The 23,679-nt window shown below is 39.4% G+C and overlaps 2 protein-coding genes across 11 annotated transcripts in view; one reads left to right on the top strand and one right to left on the bottom strand.

The window, feature by feature from the left end:
• Cc2d1b (coiled-coil and C2 domain containing 1B) overlaps window positions 1-19,575 on the top strand; it is a 31,262-nt gene extending 11,687 nt beyond the window's left edge. For 2 of the 6 annotated variants that reach the window (XR_013427786.1, XM_078026253.1), the window contains 2 exons: window positions 943-1,072; window positions 19,286-19,575. Coding sequence is in view for 3 of the 6 variants with exons in the window: in XM_078026253.1 (XP_077882379.1) it covers window positions 943-1,071 (129 nt within the window). In the remaining 3 variants the exon portion in view is untranslated. Of the gene's footprint in view, window positions 1-942; window positions 1,073-1,342; window positions 3,323-6,889 lie in introns of those variants that run through there. The other 4 variants (XR_013427787.1, XM_078026254.1, XR_013427785.1 and 1 more) reach the window with 2 other exon arrangements.
• Zfyve9 (zinc finger FYVE-type containing 9) overlaps window positions 7,168-23,679 on the bottom strand; it is a 175,484-nt gene continuing 158,972 nt past the window's right edge. For 4 of the 5 annotated variants that reach the window (XM_078026249.1, XM_005326071.4, XM_078026251.1 and 1 more), the window contains 5 exons: window positions 22,385-22,465; window positions 19,205-19,367; window positions 12,277-12,382; window positions 9,451-9,627; window positions 7,168-7,746 (listed from right to left, as the gene is read on the bottom strand). In XM_078026249.1, the coding sequence (XP_077882375.1) occupies window positions 7,585-7,746; window positions 9,451-9,627; window positions 12,277-12,382; window positions 19,205-19,367; window positions 22,385-22,465 (689 nt within the window). In that variant the 3' untranslated portion in view covers window positions 7,168-7,584. The remainder of the gene's footprint in view (window positions 7,747-9,450; window positions 9,628-12,276; window positions 12,383-19,204; window positions 19,368-22,384; window positions 22,466-23,679) is intronic. The other variant, XM_078026250.1, reaches the window with a different exon arrangement.

Genomic DNA, 23,679 nt, shown 5'->3' with positions numbered 1-23,679 from the left:
TTGAGTCTGATCACTCCTGTCATCTTAGCATATGGATTCCTAGGTTCCTAGGGGCAGGCTTATGATTGGGGCAATTGTCTGACAGCAAGATGAAGTGAAACAGGCTCCAGGCCTGAAATCATTATGGTATTTCTGGGTCTAAGACCCACTTGGATGCAGTTAGTCTCTGCTTAGGAAATCAACTTCTAGGTAGCTCCTTAAGCATCCGTGAACTCATAGGATTACACAGTTAAGGACTCTTAAGAGCTTAAGACAGATGGGGAACTTAGGCTGGAGAAGAAAGGGGTTACATTGGTTCACAGAGTGTCCAGGACAGAGCTGGAAGCAGACCTTACCCTTACTGATGCCCGTGTAGGCTGGGGCTTTTCCTGTTGTGGCATACCTGCCCTCTACTTGTGGGAGTTGTTCTAAAGTAGGGCCTGGTCAGTATCAGCCCCACTGAAGGTGGTTGAACTTCTCTGGCCTATTGTGGTGCTTTGCATTCCAGCTGCCTGCTCTCCTGCCCTAAAGGAGGAAGCACTGGTCAGGGTTCTAGTCTTGATTCTGCTACACAAAGTCATTCATTTCTCTCTTGGTCATCTGTGAGGTGAGGGCTGGGCTCTGGTTTTTCAGTAGGCTTTACTGCTCCATGAAGCCAGTGTTTCTCTAGGAGTGGCTATGGGGAATGAGGGGAAAACTGAGTGAGTAGAGTCCCAGGTTTTGATCTTTTCAGCTGGAGCATTGATGTTTATTTAGTTTTATAGTTTTATATATTGCTTCCTTGTAAGATATCCCTGAAACAACTTCCACACACAGCACGAGGCAGGGGTGTCCTGACCTGGAGGCTCCCTGGATAACACTGCAGGATGCTTAGCTCCTCTCACCCCCTTTCTGGGACCTTAGGGACCTGTCTGCCCCCAGCTGTTTCCTCAATTACCATTTCCCTCTCCATGGTCTTCATAGGTTCTGGATGGAAGAAAGCCCACAGGGGGGAAGCTGGAGGTGAAGGTAAGGCTGCGGGAGCCTTTGAATGGCCAGGACGTGCAGATGGTCACCGAGAACTGGCTGGTCCTGGAGCCCAGGGGCCTGTGAGGTGCGCAGCTCTTGGGATCCTCAGAACCTCTGCCCCCCTGTACCCTGCCAGCATCCCATAGACCCCCTTCTCTTGCTCAACCTATTTATCTTGGGGAAAATCCCAGGAGTTTCATATCTGTGAGGAAGAGGCAGAGCTGTTGGGTAGGGCCCATGGGCTGAGTTTCTTATGTTCCTCTGTCCAGAACTGGGAAGGGAAGGTAATAGCCCAAGGCTTAACTGTCTTTAAGAAAGCCTTACTAAAATCCATTGGTTTTTCACTATGGTTTAGACTGACTTGCTACGCTCTGTGTCCTGTGCGGCAGATGGTCAGCTCCAGGAGAGGATCAGGCCAGCGGCAACATGCAGGAGCTTAAGGCTTCACTGGCCTCAAAAGCCTTTGTACTTAAGAGAGAAGCTGCTATACACACACCAAAGGCCTGTTGCATATGTGCGCCGCTGACCATGACCCTGGGCTTTGCTCTTGCTGGCCCCTCCTGCCCTCCACAGAAGCAGGCTGGATTCCAGGAGTTCCTCTTCTCTTTGTCTCCCACTCCTCCAAAAGTGGACAAAGGCAAGGATACCCTCACCGCTCTGTGCCATGGAGTCCCACAGCCCCTTAACTTCTGCATACCAACTGTGTGCACTTACCCCAGCCCAATTGCACTATTTCTGGATGTGCCTTTTAAAGATGTAACTGCTTAAAGGATGGGAGAACTTGAGGGTGATCAGGAACCAGTCCTGCTCAGGACAGGGCGTGGTTCCGTGACTCCAGTTGGTCCTTGGCAACCTGTCCCACCCAACCCAGTTCACCCAGCTCTGCCTGTGCCTTTGTCCTGACAGCTGCTGCACTAGCCTTCCTGCTCCCAAAGGACTTAGTAGAAGAGGAAAGTTACTTTTGGTACTGCCTAGTGGGAAGGAGTGGGGTAAGGCTGCATCTTGGGTTTGGTCCATGCACCTAAGATGAAAGACTTGTTAACTGGGGAGAAGAAAAAACATATATAAATATGTATAAATTTAGCCATTTTTTATTTAATAAACTAGGTCTAATTCATTATAGGGATTTTGTACCTTACACACAGCGTAAATAATCTTAAATCTGGCATTGTTAAAAAGCCAGAGTAACTGCAACATTTGCCCACTGCCACCGTGGGTTTCATATTTGAGAGAAGACTGGGGAAGCCTTTCCTCTCAGCTGATCGCCAGGGACACACCTTAGTTCTTTCCAAGAAATTTGCCTTTGGCTTTGTTTTTCTGAATGGATGGAAACAATAAGGGGTTTACAGTTGTAATATATTTAATATTCAAAACTGCAATATTCTATATTACTTAGAAATAAACACCCCATCTTTTATTTCCTCCTTTTTGAAGCATGTCCAACAAAGTATTCCTCAAGATTATTTTTAAAAGGCTGTTTAAGTTGAAGCAAATACATTCAGATTACTGGTCATTATGTTATTGCATAAGCACAGCTCAAGGATTGTGCTTTTTTGTGTGTTTTTTTGTTGAGCTAACAGGGCTGGGCCATGCTTCCCTGCCGAAGAGAGCAGAGCTTTTAGTGGATAACAGTAGGAACTACAGTGACTCTTCCAAGAGCTCTCTGGCCAGTCTTACTTACCTATCAGATGTGAGCTAGCAAAATTTCCAGAGAAATTTAACACTTAATTACATATGTGTCAAACAAGCAGTAATCTAGAATGAAAAGAAGTCTTAAGCCTTCTTAACATGGTCGGACAAACCTGAAGGGTTCCTGATCCAGCCTGGTTTTTCCCTTAAGGTTTGCATTCCCACCCAGTACTTACAAGAGGATGAAGGATAGACCACTAAAATTATCCTTTGTAAGACTCTGAACCCAGGCCTGGCTCCAAAAATTTACCTTTACAACATGTTCAATTTCAGTAGGCTTTACTGCTCTGTTCTTTGGAAAACAGAACCTTAAGACTGAGGGAGGCAAGACAAAGACACCCACTGGGCTTGCTGGCTGTGATTCTTAAAAGGCCTTTGTTGTAGCCAAGGCATGCATAGATAGTAGGAGGGACCTACATAGTTCCGGCTTGCTTAAGATTTGTCCAAAAGCGATAACCAAACACTGAAAATTGGTCACTCATGGGATGAGAACCAGCCATGACTCAAATCATTTTCCAATTTCAAATTGAATCTTTAATCTAGTGCAGTGTGCACTTTGTTCTTAATTAGTGAACTGAATAAAATGTGGAAGACATTTTTTAGACCGAGTCTCACTATTAAAAGATGAACTCTTTTGTGACTGAAACATTATTTTTCCTTTATCATAGCACAATTTTGAAATCTGCATGTTTGCTTCCAAATATCTGTGGCATCTCCCAAAAGATCTTATCCTTCAAGTAAGGTCAGATGCAGTTTAAAACATACACAGAGTTGAGACTAGGGAATTTGTACCTGGTCCAGCACCACCACATAGATGAATTCTTCTCTGGGCTCAGCCTTCCAAGGTCTGAGATGGCCATGATCACTACTGCTCTACTCCTTAGTCCTTCTGTATATATAATCCCTAGAAATTCTATTACTGTTATTTAAATTATTATTGTAGCATTAGTAAAACAAATTACTATTATAAATTAGCCAAATCCAGAAACCTGCTTATTGGAATGAATTAAGTGCATAAATTATTTCCCAGATGATCACAGAGGCAAATTTAATTGGAAATTTGGGGCCCATCAGCAGAAATCAATGTAAATGGGAGAAGACAGGAGAATAGGAATTTAGGCAAAATTCTGTATCTGTACCACCCTAGAGTGCAGTTGCTGCTCAGAAAGTATTAAGAATAAATGGAGAAACCTTCATTGCCTGGTATTTGGCGAGCATTCAACAATTTTTTTAAAATTTATTTAAATTTAATCAATCACTGGAATGGCAATTCTGTTCCTCGTCAGTTTAGAATGAACACTATGTCAGCCCTCACCACTGGTGATTTGGACCCAGGAGCCCTCTACCAAGCTACACCCCAGCCCTTTTAATTTATTTTGAGACAGTCTTACTATCTTGACAAGGCTGGCCTTGAACTTGGAACCTTACTGCTTTTTAGCCTCTGGAGTAGCTGGGATTAGAGGTATAGGGGTGTGTGTGTGATCTGTTTTTATAATCTAGAAAATTTTGCCTAATCAGAAATGTGATGTTTCAGCACTTCATTTTATGTAATTCTTAGAGAGTACACATTGTATAACACAAAGATAAACAAGGAGAAAACTAGCCTTGGTTTTTTTTTTTTTTTTTTTAAGAAAGAGTGAGGAGAGAGAGAGAGAGAGAGAGAGAGAATTTTTAATATTTATTTTTTAGTTCTTGGCGGACACAACATCTTTGTTGGTATGTGGTGCTGAGGATCGAACCCGGGCCGCACGCATGCCAGGCGAGCGCGCTACCGCTTGAGCCACATCCCCAGCCCTAGCCTTGGTTTTTTAATACCGAATTCCACAAGGTGATTTTATTGCACATAAAAGGACATTTAGTGTAGTTGAGAATGGACCTGACTATACAGGGCCATAGTAAGAGAACTGAAAAGCTTATGCTGATCTAGAATTAATATGCAATGGCAGGATGTATTTAGGTGAATGGGAACAGAGATGAGCTACAGGAAAATAGGACCAGTTGCTATAGAAGCTCCAAACTTCTGAGGTATACTTAGATCAAGCTGGACCTTAATACCAAACACACCTGCCCCTTTAACAAGTGCTGCTTGTTCTTGTCAAGTCTGGGGGTTAATTCAAGGGCTCAGTCCATACAAGCTGGTGGTGTGGGAGATAAGGTGTACTTTAGAAGCTCCATAACTCTTAATTTACGGGAAAGAACCTCATAATTCTCTGTAGCTTCTATTGGCAAAGCTTTTGAGGAGAGAGATGGACAAAAAACCCCACCCTATCCCTTGAAGAAAGAGAAGACCCCAGCCAGACACATTTCCCAAGCCTGGCCTGTGGGCCTATTGGTAACATTATCTACTAAACAGCTTCACAATCTGTTAGTGCCAAATGGTAAGTCCAACTCCAGCCACTGAGGAGCAGCCTCTCCTGCGTTGGATCTGATGCATTCTTAGAGCTATACTTTTGCTGTAGACAGAGTAACTCAGCATGACCTGGGCTTTCAGAAGATGCTAATGACAACGGAATGTCTTAAAACAGTACTTTAAAAAAAAAAAAAAAAACCTTTTGTTTATTTTTATATGGTGCTGAGAATTGAACACAATGCCTACCACATGCTAGGTAAGCACTCTACCACTGAGCTATAACCCTAGCCCCAGAGCAGTATATTTCAGAGTATGGGTTGTGGAATCCATTTGGTCTGTAACCATAATAAATTTTTGACAAAAGAAAACAATCAGAATGTGTCATATATTCTAGTTAAACCAGACCTTGGTTTCTAATACCACTCCCATTAAAAGAAACCAAGGGTCCTAGGAGAAATGGCTGATTCCAATTCTGGGGCAGAGTAAGTACAAAACTAAACTAGCCTGGAGCATCTTGTTAGGCTAGAAAAGAAAGTGTTTAAAAAAATAGTAGGAGTATGTCACAAGGATGTAGGACCCAGCCTAAAGGTGCTCCATTTGGACAAAGCTAAGACCATTTAAGCACCAAATTAATGAATTGGAGCCACTGAAAACACAATCCATGAGACCATAATGAAAATTAAATAATAAGTAGGGAAGAGGAAAGGCTTCTGTTTATAGATTACCAAATTGAAATTGTAAAGGTAGAGGACGTGCTAGAATTAGAGAGTCACTTTGCAACTATTTGTTACAGTAAAAGACCAGTCAGTACAGGTAAGAAAAAAGTGGGTTTAAAGTCTAAGAGGACAATTTGATGAGCAAGAAATCTGCATGGTCTGAAAGTGTCTCTCTACATACTTGTTATTAGTTTCAAAGGGAAAAATGAATAGTGGAGAAATTGGATAACACTTTGATCAGCTTTACCACTATCAATGAGAGGCAGGCAGATATCAGATAGTGATCATGGCCAAGAATGCACAAGCACAAACAAACTGATTCAAGGAAATACCAAACTCAAAATGAGGTATTTTTCCATTAAAAAACATGATAGGACAGCCTATTTTCACGAAAAATACCAATGACATGAAAGATAAAGGCAAGTCATTGATAGCTACATACCCTCCCTAATCCTATGCTGGAAGATTTACTAGAGGGGAAAACACTACAAAGGTAGTTACTGGGAAAATGCTAAGTTAAAATAATATATCAATATGAACTTGACCCAAATTGAAAACTGTTCTGCAGTTATGTAACAGAATGTCCTTACTGAGGAAATATTGAAGTATTTAGGGGTGATGGGCTATGATGTATGAATGTACTCTGAAAGGCCTCAATTTTTTTTTTTTTTTTGGTACCAGGGATTGAACCCAGGAGTGCTTAACCACTGAGCCACATCCCCAGACCTTTTCATTTTTATTTTGAGACAGGTTCTGGCTGTTGCTTAAGGCCTCACTAAACTGCTGAGGCTGGCTTTGATCTTGCAATCCTCTGTCTCAGCTTCCCCAGCTACTGGGATCACAGGCATGGGCCACCTTGCCCTAGGGCCTCAATTTATCTTTTTTTTTTTTTATGGAGGAGGAAATGAGCAGGAGGGAGAACAAGGAAGAGGAGGAAGGGAAGGGGAGGGGATAATAGGACATAATAAATCAAATAGGACAAAATGTTAATATATGAACAGTAAGTGAATCTGGGTAAAGTGTACATAGTGGGGTTTTGTACTTGTAGCTTTCCTGGAAGTTAAAAAGAGTTTGCAATAAAATGAAAAATACTTACAGTACATAGTAACTAAAGCTGTCTTGATGTATGTTTGGTTGACTTCCACAGAAAGGCCCAGTTTAATATCTACCATTCACCTGGGCAAATCTCAAGTGATCCTGAATTCAGCTCTGCTATCCAAGTAACTTCACTTACACCCAGGAGCCCTCCATGGCTACAAAAGGAGATAATCCCTTTGGTCTTTGATTAATTTCAATGAGTAGTCTGGTGAAAAACAACAAAAATCTAAGTGTGACTTCTATCTGACAAACACCTATGATGTAACTGGGACAAGATCAGTGTGGAATTTTCCTTTTTATACCAATTTTGTAAAAAGAGTGCAAAACTGATGCTTCATTGTTTATTTCCCCTCTGCCCTCCCACCGCACCATTGGTGATGGTTGTACCCATTACAACATTTCTGAGCTTATGACCATAAGTAATCTTAAAAGAGAGGAGTGGGATTCTTGTCTAGATGTAACAGAAGGGGATTAGCTGCAAGATAGCATAACTGTTGTGCAGTAACAGAAGCTGTTCAGGTCTTCTCAGTGGACAATGCATAGAAGACTTAGAGTTATAGAACATCTGTCCCCCCAACCACCCTTTCCCACCCTTGTCCCCAAGCCCCCTCACTCCCACCCTATCCCACCCACGCCCATTAATAGTGTTAACAAAAGCTTAATCTTCCAGTTTTAAAGTGCAAATGATTTGGATATGACTGCTGTTGCCACAGGTCTGAACAGAAAAAATGAAGTCCTCTTTGCCTATGCGATGTTTTCCAGAATATAAAAGATGAGTTCCATGACGACAGGGCCCTCACTGAGCTGGCAGGCCCCTCCATGGATCACTGGCACCAAGGCGCTGTCCAGATCATTCATGTACTGCGAGGGAAGGGGCTGGCCATTGCTCCCTGCTTGATAGCCAACCTATACCCAGAGAGAAGGGGATGATAGGTTACTAAACACAGACGATCTCTCCAAGGCTGGGTTGTGGTTCACCAATGGTACAGTGCTCGCCTAGCATATGTGAGGCATTGGGTTTGATCCTTAGCACCACATAAAATAAATAAATAAAATAAGGGTATTGTGTCCATTTACAACTAAAAAAAAAAAAAAAAAGACCTTCAAAGGGCTGAGCAGGAAAGGTGAAAGGTGATATCCTTCTTGGTCATGGGCTAGTCACATGACAGTGAATATAAATTCTTCCTCATCACTGAGCTGCCATTTATCAACCTTTCATTTATTCATCCTGGCCACCTGATAGCTGTAAGACCTTGAGCTAATCACTTAACCTCTTAGGATTTTTGTTTTCTGGAAGAGGCAGCACATAGAGAGGCATGGAAAGTCAGAAATAATATTAACTTTTGGTTTTGAAAATTAAAATGAGAAACATACAATGTTCAGCTTCCTAATACAACATTTGTTCTTAAGTCCATCCAGTCACCCATGCACCACTTTATGAGCACCTTTGAACACAGGGATTCAAGGATAACAGAGCCCCTTCCCTCAAGAGGCTCATACACTCAGCAGAAAAACACTTGTTATCTAATTCATGTGAGAGAATTTTCCCTCTCCAGCTAGATAATCAATACCATTTGAAACAGGACTAAAAAACTTCATTAGTAATACCCTGATATGCTTCTTAAAGCCCTGGGCAAGACCTTTGGCAGAAAATAAATACTTGATTGATTGATGACTACTCAGGAAATGGAGCCAGATACATAACATTTACTAGTTCCCTGATAATGGAACAATTCTGCACTTAGGAACCAGTTTCTCCCTATAGAACCTTAGGTCAGGAGCAGCTTTGGGGCAGAAATAATACTTAGCTGGGAGGGGTGATCATGCTGAACACTCATACTCATTTTCTAAATGACTCAAAACGAAAGGGTTGAGGGAGATAAAGAGGTCTGGCAATTTATCAACATCAAAGCAGAACCAATGGGACCTCTCTCAGGCAGCCAAAGTCCAAAGAAATTGTAGAGATTAGAGTGCTTAGCCTTAGGAGAAAGACATTGGGACAAGGAACTGGGACTTGGGGGTGTGAATTGGATTGTTTCTACAAAGAGCTTATAAAAACATTAGGACAGACATGAGGGAAGCCTGACAACGGGAGACCTTAACTGACAGGAAAATTATGAGGGAGGGGAAAAGCTCAAGTTTTAGCCACAAACTAGTATGAAAATATTGGCAGTAAGAAAAATCTCATTAAGGCATGGGTGACTGCAGCGGCCAGTTAACAGAAGCCTGCTCTAACTGGATTAAGAAAACAAGATTAGGGTCTAGTGCCCTCAAAGGGAGCAAAGAGTGATGCATGATGGGTGGGACTGTGAAGTATCACACAGGTGCCAGTCAGAGGGGTGGCAGGTCCTCACACTCCTCTCCTGACCATGGAGAGAAGGCAGGTAACTCTCTAGAAGGCATGTGGTAAAGAGGACATGGTTAAAACGTTCAGAGAGCATCTTACCAAGAGGATATATGGGTATTTTAATATTAGAGGGAGATTAGAATATTACATCTGTGAAGGCCAGGAGATCTGGAGAAGCTAGCTCTGGGTTGATTCAGGAAAACTCATGACAGAAAATACAGACATTGCCCATGGCCAGCTTCAGAAGCTAAGATTCTTCTTACCTGGTCCGAGTCCAGCGTCACACGTAGTCCCAGTTTTGTCATTCCATCTTCCTTCAGAAGCTTCAGGTGGGGACACAGAGCAAGGCAAAAAGCCTTGGCAACATGCTCAGTCAATCTGCTATGATCTGCAGGATCACTTAGGCAATTATGCTGATCATCATTTTCTAGGAAAAACACCTGTTCCCCAAACAAAAGAGACTTTTAATCTTTGGCATAGATTTTTTTTTTTTTATTTTTAGAGAGTGAGAGAATTTTCAATATTTATTTTTTAGTTATCGGCGGACATAACATCCTTGTATGTGATCCTGAGGATCGAACCTGGGCCGCACGCATGCCAGGCGAGCGTGCTACCACTTGAGCTACATCCCCAGCCCTTCGGCATAGATTTTGAATAAGTGGATTAGCTCACAAGTGGATAAGCACTATAGTTCTTCAAGAAGTGCAAGATGATCTGACAGGAGCAGGACACCATATAGTTCCTGGGTAATGAAAAGTAGGGCACCAAAAAAAAAAAAAAAAAAACTTCATGGTCCCTGCACACACATATTGGTAGTAGCAGCCTATTTTCCTGCAAGACTCCACCACAGCCTGATGGCACATCCTACTCAGAACTAGAAAAAGCCTCCATTTTGCATTATACACTCTTAAAAGGTAATACTGATGTATGGACAACGTTCTGAGGAAGTGACTCAAGTGCACAAAAATATTCAGAGAGAGCCAAGCCTAGAATCCAACTCTTCTGCCTCTTGACCTACACAGAGCTTTTCTCCCTACATAACCCTGCCACTGTAGACACCAGAGCTGTTGTCAGTGTGCTAGCACAGAGCCAAGCACTGCCCAGTGCATAGTCAGAAGCACAGCAAATGTGAACTGAGAGACCCAAGTCCTAGTCACACAGCTGCCTATGCCTTAATGAGTCCTCTAGTCAAACCAAAGGATTAACAGATGTCAAAGGCCTTTTTTATTTTTTTGAGATGGCATTTATGTTGCCCAGGCTGGTCTTGAACTTATGGGCTCAAGTAACCCTCTAACCTCAGCCTCCTGAGTAGCTAGACCTACAAGCATGTGCTAACATGCCCAGTTTTCAAAGGACTTCTTTTTTTTTTTATAATAAATCTTTATTTTTATGTGGTGCCCTTGTTTTTATGTGGCGCTGAGGATTGAACCCGGGTCCCGCCCGCACTAGGCGAGCACTCTACCACAGAACCACAATCCTAGTCCTCAAAGGACTTTTTAATGCCTAATTTGCCTCTAAAAATGAAAAGAACTTACCATCTCTGGATACTGTAAAGTGTAAACAATATAAATGCAAAATATAAAAAAAATAATGCAAATATACAATGCTTAGTGTTCAAATAAGGGGCTCATACTAAGCATATTATCAAGGGAGCAGCTCTGCAGCCCTGTGCTTGTATGTCCTAGAGAGAGTGACAGCATGACATGATAGAAAGCTTTGAAGTGGGTGTCAGAAGACAGAACCCTGGATGCTGCTCTGCTAACAATCAGCATGAGTCACAAAGTTATAAAGCCCATTTTCTCATCAGCATGATGAAATGGGTACTCTGCCTACCTCACTGAGTTACTGAAGAACAAAAGAGGGAATGGAGGTCAAACTGCTTTATAAGCTATAAAGAGTTTTACATGTTCCAGACTCTGCACTGCTAAAAATGTGTCAAGGATTGATCATTATAAAGCAAGAAACTAATATTGCTCAGCTGAATATAAAATCATGGAGCCTGGTATAGAGGATGAAACAACAGCTCAAGACCAAGAGAAACAGGCTGCAGTCCCTGTGCTATCAGAAACCAGCTATGAGATCCTGAATGAAACTTTCTTAGCTTCAGCTTCTTTATGCATGAAATGGAAAATGAGGAGTTACAGAATTTAAAAAAAAATAAGACAAATCTGAAAGGAATTCTAGAGATTGTATAATTGAACCTTATAGAATATACATGAAGTTTAAAAACCATTAAGAGGCCTACCTATTTACTCTTTGAGAATAAACTTTGCTGATCTGTGTGACTGTCCACAAAATCAGGGCCCAGCCCTGCTCCTTTTCATTCCCATATTAGACTCTATTAATACAGCCTTCATGGTAAAGAGCACTTAATTTAATGTAAATGAGCTTAGAAGTTGGCCAGAGATGAGTTTAAATTAAGAACTTGCCATTACTTATTTGCCTCTAGTTATTGACAAGATACTTATCTCTGAGCTTTAGATTTCTTATTGTGAAAAGAAAAGTAAAAGATTTGGGGGAGGGGGAGTTCCAGGGATTGAACCTAGGAGTGCTCACCCACTTAGCACATCCCCAGCCCATTTTTGTTTTCTTTTGTTTTTAATTTTGAGACAGGGTCTTGCTATGTTGCTGAGGCTGGCTTGAACTTGTAGTCCTCCTGCCTCAGCCTCCTAAACCACTGGGATAACAGGCATGCAGCACTGCACCTGGCAAAAAAAAAAAAAAAAAAAAGTCTTTTTTTAAGACTGTGTTATCTCAGATATTTAACTATAAATGCAGCAAGACTCTTGTAGCTTTCTGAAGATCACATCAAAGATAGTATGTACCACTCAGAAATGTACTCTTTGAATTCTGATGCAAATAATCTCAAAAAGCAAGTTCATCAGATTACAGCAAGCTACACATGAAGGCAGTTCTTCTCAGGGATCTAAGACAGACAGGGGGAATTAGAGTTTAGTAGGTAAATGGAAAGACTTCTTTCTCAGAAAGATTTTTTCTTTATCTTCCGGAATCAGCCTGGAATGTGGCTCTCAGCCTGGCAAAAAGTTGTGCTCAAAGCAGGTCAAGGGTACCAAGTTTCATTTCCTTACCTCTGTCCATCTGATGACTTTTCCATTTGCTTTATACTCCGATCCATGGAATATCTTCACATTTGTTATAGACTCCATGGACTTCCCATCTATAGGACTTATGACACTAAAACAGAGGAAGGGAAAAGAAATACATCTGGTCAAGTCTTGCTATTAACTACACTGGGTGCCTTGTTGAACCCATCTTTGCAGCACATTATAATAGGAAGCCTTTGTACAAAAATGTACATAAACAGAGAGGACCTATGCATTGAAATGATTCAAAAAATTCACAAACATATTTTTCTAGAAGCTGGCTCTCTTTAATGTAAACAAATCATTTAATTAAACCTGATCTTCTAGCATGCCTTCTTTCCGTAAAAAACGTATCTAATTTTGTTTTCACACTCTGTTCCTGACTCTAATAACATTCATCATGTAATATTCTTCATATATTCACATATCTACCTTACAAATGAAATTCTGAAGGAAGTGATATAGGCACTCTGTGTGCTGTAATTTCAGTACTGATCAACTATTCAGAACTCAATGAAATTGAGTTCATTAAATTAGGAATTTAATGAAAGTTCATTAAGAATTATTTAACCTAGCTGGGCACACACTTGTAACCCCAGCTACTTGGGAGAGTGAGGCACGAGGATTCCAAGTTCAAGGCCAGCCTGGGTAACTTAGCAAGATCTTGTCTCAAAAATAAAATTTTTAAAAGGGGGTTAGAGAGATAGCTCAGTGGTAGAGCATGTGTGAGGCCCTGGGTTCTAACCCCAACACCTCCCCAAAACTCCCCCAAAGAAATAAAAAATAATCTTTTGACCAAGTATGTTAATTAGAACAGTTCTACTGGATACTGATGAACCAGTATCCTTGTATCTATCGCAAATTCCTTCTAGTACTACACTCCTAGATTCCTGAACAGAAAAAGCACTTTAGAAATTCATTTCCTCCCTAAAATATAGCAAGTAAATTCAATATGTGGAGATACACATTTATTCTGATAAGGACCCTAAACATTTGGCACAGACTCTAGACTCTTCCTAACAACTTTCAAACCATTTATGTTCTTGATTGTCTATGTATTAAAAGTCAAATTAGATGGGTGTGGTGGTGCACACCTGTAATCCCAGCAACTGGGGAGGCTGAGGCAGGAGGATCACAAGTTTAAGGTCAAACTGGGCAACTTAGTAAGACCCTATCTGAAAAGAATATAAAAACAGGCTGGAAACTATGCAACATCTAGAATAAAATGCAGGGTAAAAAACGTAGACGTAGGTTTAACATATAGGTGCAGGCAACAATTTTCTCAATAGGACCCCTGAAACTCAGGAAATAATAATGCCAAGTTAATAAGAGAGATGACATCAAATTTAAAAGCTTCTTCACAGCAAAGGAAACAATTAAGAATGTGAAGACAGACTGGGAGAAAATCTTTGGGAGCTATTCTTCTGACAGAGATGTAAAATCCAGAATATAAAGACCTCAACAAACACCAAAAAAAAAAAAAATCAAATAATTCAATAAATGGGCAAATGAACTAAAAACACTTTTCAAAAGAATAAAAATGACCAACAAATATATGCAAAAATGTTCAACGTCATTAGCAATTAGGGAAATGCAAATCACTGAAATTTCATCACACTTCAGTTAGAATGTCAGTCTTAAAGAATACAAACAAAAATAAATGATGGAAAAGATGTAGAGGAAAAAAGAACACAATCACACTGTTGGCAACAGACAAATTATGCAACCAGCCCAAGTGTCCATGAATAGATAAAGAAAATGTGATATATGCCGGGTGCGGTGGTGCATGCCTGTAATTCTGCTGGATTGGGAGTCTAAGGCAGGAGGATTGTGGGTTCAAAGCCAGCCTCAGCAACTTAGCAAGACTGTCTCTAAATAAAATATAATCCTCAGTACGCCCCACAAAAAAAAAAGAAAGAAAATGTGGTAATTATACACACAATAAAGTTTTTTCGGCTATAAAGAAGAATGAGATTATATCATTTGCAGGAAAATGGATGGAATTTTGAGACCATTACGTTAAATAAAATAAACCAAACTCAGAAAGTCAAGGGTCATATGTCATACGTTTTCTCTCATATGTGGAAGCTAGAGAGGAAAAAGGAAAAGAAAGGTATGTGTGGAGGGGTAGGGAGTCTCATTAAAATTAAGGGGAGATTAGCAGAGTAGAGGTAAGAGACCCTGGGGAGGGAGGAGAGAAAGGAAAAGGAAAATATTGAGGAATAATACTGGCCAAATTATATAGTTATATTGTATGTATGTATGAATATGTAACAACAAATCTCATCATTATGTGCAATAATAATATACCAAAAAAATATAAAAGAAGAAAAAAATTTTTGTTTTGTTTTGTTTTGGGGATTGAACCTAGGGTTACTTAACCACTGAACCACATCCCCAGTTCTTTTTATTTGAGACCAGTTCTCACTGAGTTGCTTAGGGCCTCATTAAATTATAAGGCTGCTTTGAACCTGTGATCCTCCTGCCTCAGCCTCCAAAGTCACTGGGATTATTATAGGCATATGCCACTGTACCAGCTGAAAGGAAAAAGTCTAAAAAAAATTAAAAAGAGCTGAGGGTGTAGTTCTGTGTCCCAGTATTAGTACTAAAAAAAAAAAAAATCAAATTATCAGGCATTCACTTCATTCATTTAGATTAAAATTATTACACAATTTAAGTTAAATTTTTAATTTAGGGCAGGGTGCAGTGGCCCGTACCTGTAACCCCAGCAGCTAAGGAGGCTGAGACAGGAGGATCATGAGTTCAAATCCAGCCTCAGCAATGTAGTGAGGCAGTTAGCAACCTAGCAAGACCCTATCTCTAAATAAAATGTAAAAAAGGGCTGGGGATGTGGCTCAGTGGTTAAACACCCCAGGGTTCAATCCTCAATATCCCCCCAAAATAAAAAAATCAAAATAAATTCTAACATCATGCACCAATGCTAAAATAGGGGGGTCAGAGTGTTGGTCAGTGGTATCATTCATACTTAGCATGAGCAAGGCCCTGAGTTCAATGCCCAGTACCTACCCTCCCCAAAAGGCACCCTCAGTTGATTAGAATACTTTGAGACAAAACATTTGTACATTCAGTAACGAATTAGAAAACAATCACTCTATATATTACAAACTGAGTTCAAGAATGTTTTCTGGTGAGTTTTTTGTCCTACTCTAAGAAGCTGCCACCAGCAGCTGCTATAGAAAAGGGCAACTTGCTGTTGTCAGTTACTGATACCTTACAGCACCAAATTTTCAGAGTAATCATTTTTTTCCAATTATATATATTTCCAACTATAAGAATTAAACACAAGCTTATTTTGAAACTAAATTTTTTGGGGGGCTGGGGATGTGGCTCAAGCGGTAGCGCGTTCCTCTGGCATGCGTGCAGCCTGGGGTTCGATCCTCAGCACCACATACAAACAAAGATGTTGTGTCCACCGAAAACTAAAAAAATAATAATAAATATTTTTTAAAAAAAAGAAACTAAATTTTTCAATTAAGAATGGGAAGATAGGACTGGGGTTGTAGCTCAATGGTAGAGCATTTGCCTAGCATATGTGTGAAGCCCTGGGTTCAATCCTTAGTACCACATAAAAACAAATAAAATGAAGGTATTGTGTCCAACTACAACTAAAAAGTAAATATTTTTTAAAAAAGAATGGGAAGATAAAAGGGTTACTTGTGAAATCGGAAAACATACATTGATAGGAAATTGCTTCTTTTTGGCTGAGGGTGTAACTCTGTCGTTGAGTCAACCCAGAGCATGGGAATAGGGACAAGTGCGAGGGGGGGGGGGAAGAATAGAAAAGAAGCAAGAAATTGTTCCTTTTTGTTTCTCCCCAGAAAAATTTAAAAAATTATGGGGTGCCATGTTCTAAATGCTCTCTTTTTGCTTTTACTCCTGCTGTTCCCTCAGACTAAAATACCCCTTTGGGCACAATTATGTGGCAAATACTTACTTACCTCACCATAGTCTGTTTAAGCACCAGTTATTTCTCTGTGGAATCTTTCTTGAATATGGCCCTACCATGTCTACCAAGCTTCCTATTTGCTTTTAAAATTTTCATATCTTATATAGTTATTAGTCAATTTCTTCCATACTTTGGTACACTTATTAATTTATAATTCTTAAAAACTAGACTGAATATTTATTAGCAGGAAACACATTTTTGCCTTTTTTTTTCTTTCATAGTGCTGAGAGATTGAACTCAGCACATACTGGATGTGGATGAAAACCATGTATGTTAAGCACATATTCTACCACTGAGCTATATTTCCAGTCTCTGGAATTCTTTTTTTCCTCCTCCTCCATTTATTTATTTATTTTATTTATTTTTTAATTATTTATTTATTGATTGATTGATTGATTGATTGATTGCTAGCAAGCAGTGCTAGGTACTGAACCCAGGGTCTGCACTATTTAAGTGTTCCATTGAGCTATATCCCCAACACCTTTTATTTTGAGACAGAGTCTTACTAAATTGCCAAAGCTGGCCACAACTTATGATCCTCTTGTTTCAGCCTCCCAAGTAACTGAGAGTAAACGTATGCACCATATCATCTAGCTTGGAGAATTCAATTTGTTTTACCAGAACTTTGACATAACCTGAAGGATGGATGGACAGATGGATGGATAAATGAATGGGAAAAAGATGAATATAATGAATTATGGTATATTTATTCATTCAATCCATTTTTTTCCAGTACTAGGGACTGAACAAAGGGACATTTTATTACTGAGCTATCCCCAGCCCATTCATCTTTCATGGTTGGGACAGAGTCTTGTTACATTCTAAGGCTGGCTTTGAACCTGAAATCCTCCTGCCTCAGTCTCCTGAGTCAGTGGGATTAGTGGCATGTACCACCGGGCCCAGCTCAAACAATATTTTTTAAGAAATACTTAGTAGGTGCCAGATAGTATTTTAGGTATTGGTAATAAATATAGCAATGAATACTGGAGAGAAATGAATTACAGTAGATGGGGTAGAGAGAGAAGATGGGAGGGGAGGGGAGGGGAGGGGGGGATAGTAAAGGATAGGAAAAGTAGCAGAATACAACAGTTACTAATAGGGCATTATGTAAAAATGTGGATGTGTAACCGATGTGATTCTGCAATCTGTATTTGGGGTAAAAATGGGAGTTCATAACCCACTTGAATCTAATGTATGAAATATGATATGTCAAGAGCTTTGTAATGTTTTGAACAATCAATTAAAAAAAATTAAAAAAAGAAATTACACATTGTATAAAATATATATATATATATATATATATATATATATATATATATATATATATATATATATATATAGCAATGAATAAGCCAGACTAAAATTCCTATACTCATGGGGCTTGCACTCCAGGGACATATAGTAAAACAAATAAGTAAAAATATATATTATAATGCTATTGAGAAATATAATGATGAGGAGGGAAACAGTAAATATTAGATGTGGGAGAGAGAAATATATGAGAGGGTTAAAATACAGATAAGTTGACCATGAAAGGCCTTATTGAGAATGTGACATTTTAAAAAAGATTTGAAGGCGAGGAAGTGATTTATGTGACTAAAGATAAACTGAGAGAATAGCATGTACAAAGGTCTAGGGTAGAAGTATAGCTGTACTCAAGTAAGAAACCAGTGTTTTCGGGCAGGGTGGTGCACGTCTATAATCCCTGTGGCTTGGGAGGCAGGAGGATCACAAGTTCAAAGCCAGCCTCAGCAAGCTTAGCAAGGCCTTGTCTCAAAAAATAAAAAGAACTGGGGATGTGGCTAAGTGGTTAAGCATCCCTGAGTTTAATTCTGGGTACAACCTCCACCCCGGAAGGAAGGAAGGAAGGAAGGAAGGAAGGAAGGAAGGAAGGAAGGAAGGAAGGAAGGAAGGAAGGAAGGAAATCAAGCCAGTGTTGTTTCTGAGAGGTAACAGGGTGGGAAGAGGGATGCCCAGATTGTGTAAGACCATATAGGTCATAAACAACTTTGGCTTTTACACTAAAAAATACTGGAAGCCATTGGTGAGTGTGAGGAGAAAAGTGACATTATCCTGGCTGTTATACTGGAAACAGACTGGGTTGGAGGAATGCAGGCCAACACCAGAAACAAGGAAACCAATGAAGAGGCTACTGCAATAATCTAGACCAAATGAGATGATGGCTTATACTAGGATGATAGTAGTAGAGGTGGTGAGAAACAGTACGAAGTACAACGAGCAGGATTTACTTTGAATTAAGAATTCCACAATGTGGAGTATAAGAGAAAGGAAAGTGTCAAAAAAGACTCCAAAATTTTGTCTTGAGTCATTCAAAAAGAATTGCGATATACTGGGAAAGAGTGTAAGATCTAAAGCCTAAAGAGGTAGTTTTAAGTCCTAGTCCTGCCACGTCCTAGGTTTATGGATCTGACAAACCATTTATCTTTTTGGTACCTATGAATCCTTCTGCAAAATGGAAATAATACTACTTGTTATATCAAATGAAACAAATATTAGCAAAAATGCTTTGTAAGTCATAAAAGGCTATTTCTAGTACTTCAGAAACTGTAGAAAGACTTTTCTGTTTCATCAATCTTTCCCCTTATCCTTCCCTTAAAAATACAGAAACTCAGGCTGGGGTTGTAGAGCAGTAGTAGAGTGCTTCTCTAGCATGTGTGAGGCACTGGGTTCAATCCTTAGCACCACATAAAAATAAATAAATAAAACAAAGGTTCTATGTTCATCTACAACTAAAAGAAATATTTAAAAATGCATAAACTCTTTCACAAATTAAGCCAAGAAATCAGAAATTTAAAGCTCTATTATACAGTCCTTTTTCTTAGGCAGGCTTTTAATAAGTAAAACTATAAAACACCAGTATAGAGAGCAGACAAAACCCAGAGCTGTCCTACAAGTGCCACAAGGGGGGATGTGGGCTGCATTTACCCCTTGTTAACGTTCTTGTCGTCATCCACCCACTGGATGTGAATGTGCTCCTGGGGATCCTCTGCATCTGCCTTTCCACAGGTGATGGTGAAGTCCTTCATCTCTCGAAGCGCCTGCCTCAAGGAATCCATGTTCTCTGCAGTGATCTGGACCATAACGCCATCTAAGAATCAGCACCAAGATAATACAGATGGAAACAATGCAAAGCTATGGAGGGCAGATGTGATGCAGTACCGAGCATTAGCAAATCCCTGAGATTTTAAATGTGAAACTTCACTCTGTTCTTCAAAGCTAACAGATACAAAGGTTTTGTTTTTTGGGCTGAATTTCTTATTCATTAAACGAGTTGTGAGGGCAAATGCCAAGAAGGATCCTGCTTAAAATACTTGCCTGTTGATTTCACTTCAGATACAATTAAGGGTTTCTCCTGAGGGCTCAAAGGGAAACATACATGGTTACATTGCTCTTCTGGACTCACAGAACACTTTGTTTTTGTTTCCTCTCTTTAATTCCTTATGCTCAGATCATATGTATTTATTTATTTGTACCTCCATGTGTCTCACCTAACTGTGATTGCCTGGCACAGATTGAATACCCAGTAAATGTTTGTTAAGTAAATCACTGAATACACTACAGTAGTACACTTGGGAATATATCTACTTACTGACCAGCAATAAGGCAAACCTACCAGAGTTTCATATAGGTTATGTAGTCAACAGATGGTAACTATTTTTCAGCTATCTACCTGAGTCAAAGTTAAACAATGAAATTGAGGGTAAAAGTTGTTATGTGCTGAGCAATTACCCTGCTTCACTGACATACAATCTTGTCAGCTGTGATAATTTCTACAGAGCCTTCATAAAATTTTACAAATAATCAGCCAATTTCTCTACTGAAACACAGTGAAATGTAAGACCCAAGAAACCAAACCAGGGACATAAACACATGACACATAACTGTGTGTGTGTGGTGGGGGATGGATGAAAATCAAACCCAGGTGTACTTTACCACTGAGCTACATCACAAGGACTTCTTATTTTATTTTTAGACAGGGTTCTGCTAGATTGCCAGAGTCTGGCCTCGAATTTGCAATCCTCCTGCCTCCCAAGTAGCTGGATTACAAATGTGTGCCACCATGCCTGGTTAACACATGCCTTTCAAAAACACTGTTTTTGCATTTGTAAGAATCTGTTTCAGTTCAATTTATCCTTTAAGCAACACTTAAGTGATATACATACACATATATATATATATATATTTATGTTTCTGAGGATTTTTACATTTTTTTAATCACTTTATAAAAAAACAAACAAAAAACCCCCACAAACTTAACAATAGCCTAGATAGGTATTAATTAATTACTTTAGACAAAATGAGATTTGGTCTAGACTTCTTAACAAATTTCTTTTCGAGATGGAGTCTCACTATGTTGCCCAAGCTAGTCTTGAACATCTGGGCTCTTGATAGTCAAGAGTTTTGAATTTTTGTTGTAAAATACTATTATACTCTGAGTTTCACTACTTTATTAAATTTACAAAAAAAAAAAGATCAAAGCCAGTATCTACAAATCTATGTAAGATTATCTAATTAGCACACTGGTATTCAGCCCTCAGAAAGGACTGCTTTCAGAAAGGGCCTTGCTCACTACTGTGGAAACTGAAACTTATCCTCATGTGGCCAATGATTTTCCAACACTAGCCGCATCTTCTATTTGATGTGTTTTTCTACAATGCTACCTTTCCATTCTCCATCAAGAAGTGGAGTCTAATTCCTCTCCTTTCTTCCAAAACTAGATGGTCAAAGGGATACTATGTGACTTTTTAGACTGGGTCACAAAGAGCAGTGCAACTTCTTCTACCTTGTTGCTGGCTTACTCATGCTTGGAGTCCTGAACCACCACCTAAGAAGCCCAATATCACAAGATTGACAGGCTGTGCTAAGGAGTACATGTGAAAGTACTCCAGTGATGATTCCAAGTCTTTTGTTGTTGTTGATGGACCTTTATTTTATTTATTTGTATATGGTGCTGAGCATCGAACCCAGTGCCTTACACATGCAAGGCAAGAATTCTACCACTAAGCTACAACCCCAGCACTGACTCCTAGTGTTTAAATCATCCCAAGTAGGACCCAGATGTGTGTGTAAACAAACCTTCAGAGAACACTAGCTCACTGACAATAAATAACCCTTACCTTTAGGTCAACCCTACTGAGATCACCAAACAGGGTCAAAGTGTCCCTGAACTGTCCTGTCAAGATTCATCATCTAGAGCAAACAACAAGCATGATAAAATGGCTATTTTAAGCCATTAAATTTTGGAATAATTTGTAATGCAACAAGACTAACCAGATCAAAATAAAGAACCAACAAAGAAAATAAGAAATGTGTTGATTAGTTTTTCATTTAATTAACTTTTATCAGGATATGGGTCATGTTAATTATAGCAATCCTATAGCAAGCACATCTCTTTCTGTATCCTGAATGATGATCACAGCATTCTCTCTCTCTCTCTCTCTTTTTTTTTTTTTTTTTTTTGGTGGGGATGGGGGTTACCAGGGATTGAACTCAGGGGCACTCAACCATTGAGCCACATCCCCAGCCTTATTCTGAATTTTATTTAGAGATAGGAACTCACTGAGTTGCTTAGCACCTCATTTTTGCTGCTGCTGGCTTTGAACTCCTGATCCTCCTGCCTCAGCCTCCAAAATAACTGGGATTTTACAGCTGTGCACCACTGTGTCAGTAATCACAGCATTCTTATAGGTAGGAGGGAGTGAACTTCATCTACATATACAGCTGTGCACCACTGTGTCAGTAATCACAGCATTCTTATAGGTAGGAGGGAGTGAACTTCATCTACATATTTGCATATGTGCATATATCTGAACTCTAACTACATCCCCTTGGATACCTTATCCCAGAGCTAGGAAAGGTCATCTCTTATTTTTTTATGTCCCATGGTAACTGTCCCATGGTATCTGTACCACTTACTCCCTTCTTTGGAGAATTAAGCACTCTCATGACAGTTTTAATTTGCTGAAGAGTGAGGTGCCACAGAAGAAATAATAGGGGCCAGACATCTAAAGCAGAAATATTAATGCTTCTTGTAATGTTTCTTGCTGTTTAGTTGTATAATTAGGTCTGAACCAAAGCACATGCAGTGAATAATTCGTTCTTTACCTTCCACAATACTGGACTTGGCGAGGTATCCTGAAGAGGATTTCAGAGCGCCACTGAACACAAAGAAACTGGCACCAGTCACTAGAATAGCAATAGAAATAGTTTAGTGACAACATACCTCAGATGGAGGGGTTGGGAACAATAATGAAATATTTGGTAACTGGGAATTTCGAACATCATATAAAAAATAAAAAACACTGTATCTATATACCACAGTATATAGTCAATAATTTCTTTTTTTAAATATTTTTTTAGTTGTTAACGGACTTTTATTTATTTATATGTGGTGCCAAGAACCAAACTCAGTGCCTCACACATGCCAGGCAAGTGTGCCACCGCTAAGCCACAGCCCTAACCCCAAAATTTCTTTAATATGTTTTGTGAAACAATTCTCTAGTGGGCATATAGTAGGCAACTGTCTTCAATGTATTTTTAAACTAGTTGTTCACTAAAGGCATAAAAGGCATTTAGCACAAGTATATTCAAATAATATATCCAAAATAGAGTAGGTGATAAGTCTATAATGTATCCAATAGTTCTCATGCTTATGACTGCTTTGGGAAAGAAATTTTAAAATAAGATCCTTCATTTAAAATAAGATCCTGTTTTGCTCTTCCTCAAATCAAGAATCAAAAGAATATTACTACAAAGAAATCTTTTTTTTTTTTTTGTTTAAAGAGAGAGTGAGAGAGGAGAGAGAGAGAGAGAGAACTTTTTTTTTTAATATTTATTTTTTAGTTCTTGGCGGACACAACATCTTTGTTGGTATGTGGTGCTGAGGATCGAACCCGGGCCGCACGCATGCCAGGCGAGCGCGCTACCGCTTGAGCCAAATCCCCAGCCCTACAAAGAAATCTTAATGGTCAAGTCCAGGGGTTAGCAAATTACAGCCTACATGATCTGTAGTCTAGTTTTAAAAATAAACTTTTATTGGACCACAGCCATGTCCATCATTTGCATATTGTTTTTAGACACCAGAATCACACCTGAGTAGTTAGTGACAAAGACTGCAGGCCTAAAGTACTAATCATTTTGCCCTGCACATAAAAAGTTTGTGGCCCCTAGTGTAATCCAATGATTTCCAATTTTTTTTTAGATTAAATATATATTGAAGATGAAGATATGGTACAAAATATATTTTCCAAGAAGAGTTACTTAAAAAAAAACATTTAAAAGACAAACTCCAACTACTAGTATTTCTTTATAAAAGAAAAGATATGCAATTATATTTAGCTTTAGGAAAGCTTCACTATACTATCCATCTTAAACTGGACTGGGATAAGCCAACTTCCTAC

This window comes from Ictidomys tridecemlineatus, chromosome 11 (genome assembly GCF_052094955.1).
Source record: "Ictidomys tridecemlineatus isolate mIctTri1 chromosome 11, mIctTri1.hap1, whole genome shotgun sequence".
Taxonomy (NCBI): Eukaryota; Metazoa; Chordata; class Mammalia; order Rodentia; family Sciuridae; genus Ictidomys; species Ictidomys tridecemlineatus.
The sequence above is the reverse complement of the archived record's forward strand: the minus strand, read 5'-3'. Positions and strand labels throughout refer to the sequence as shown.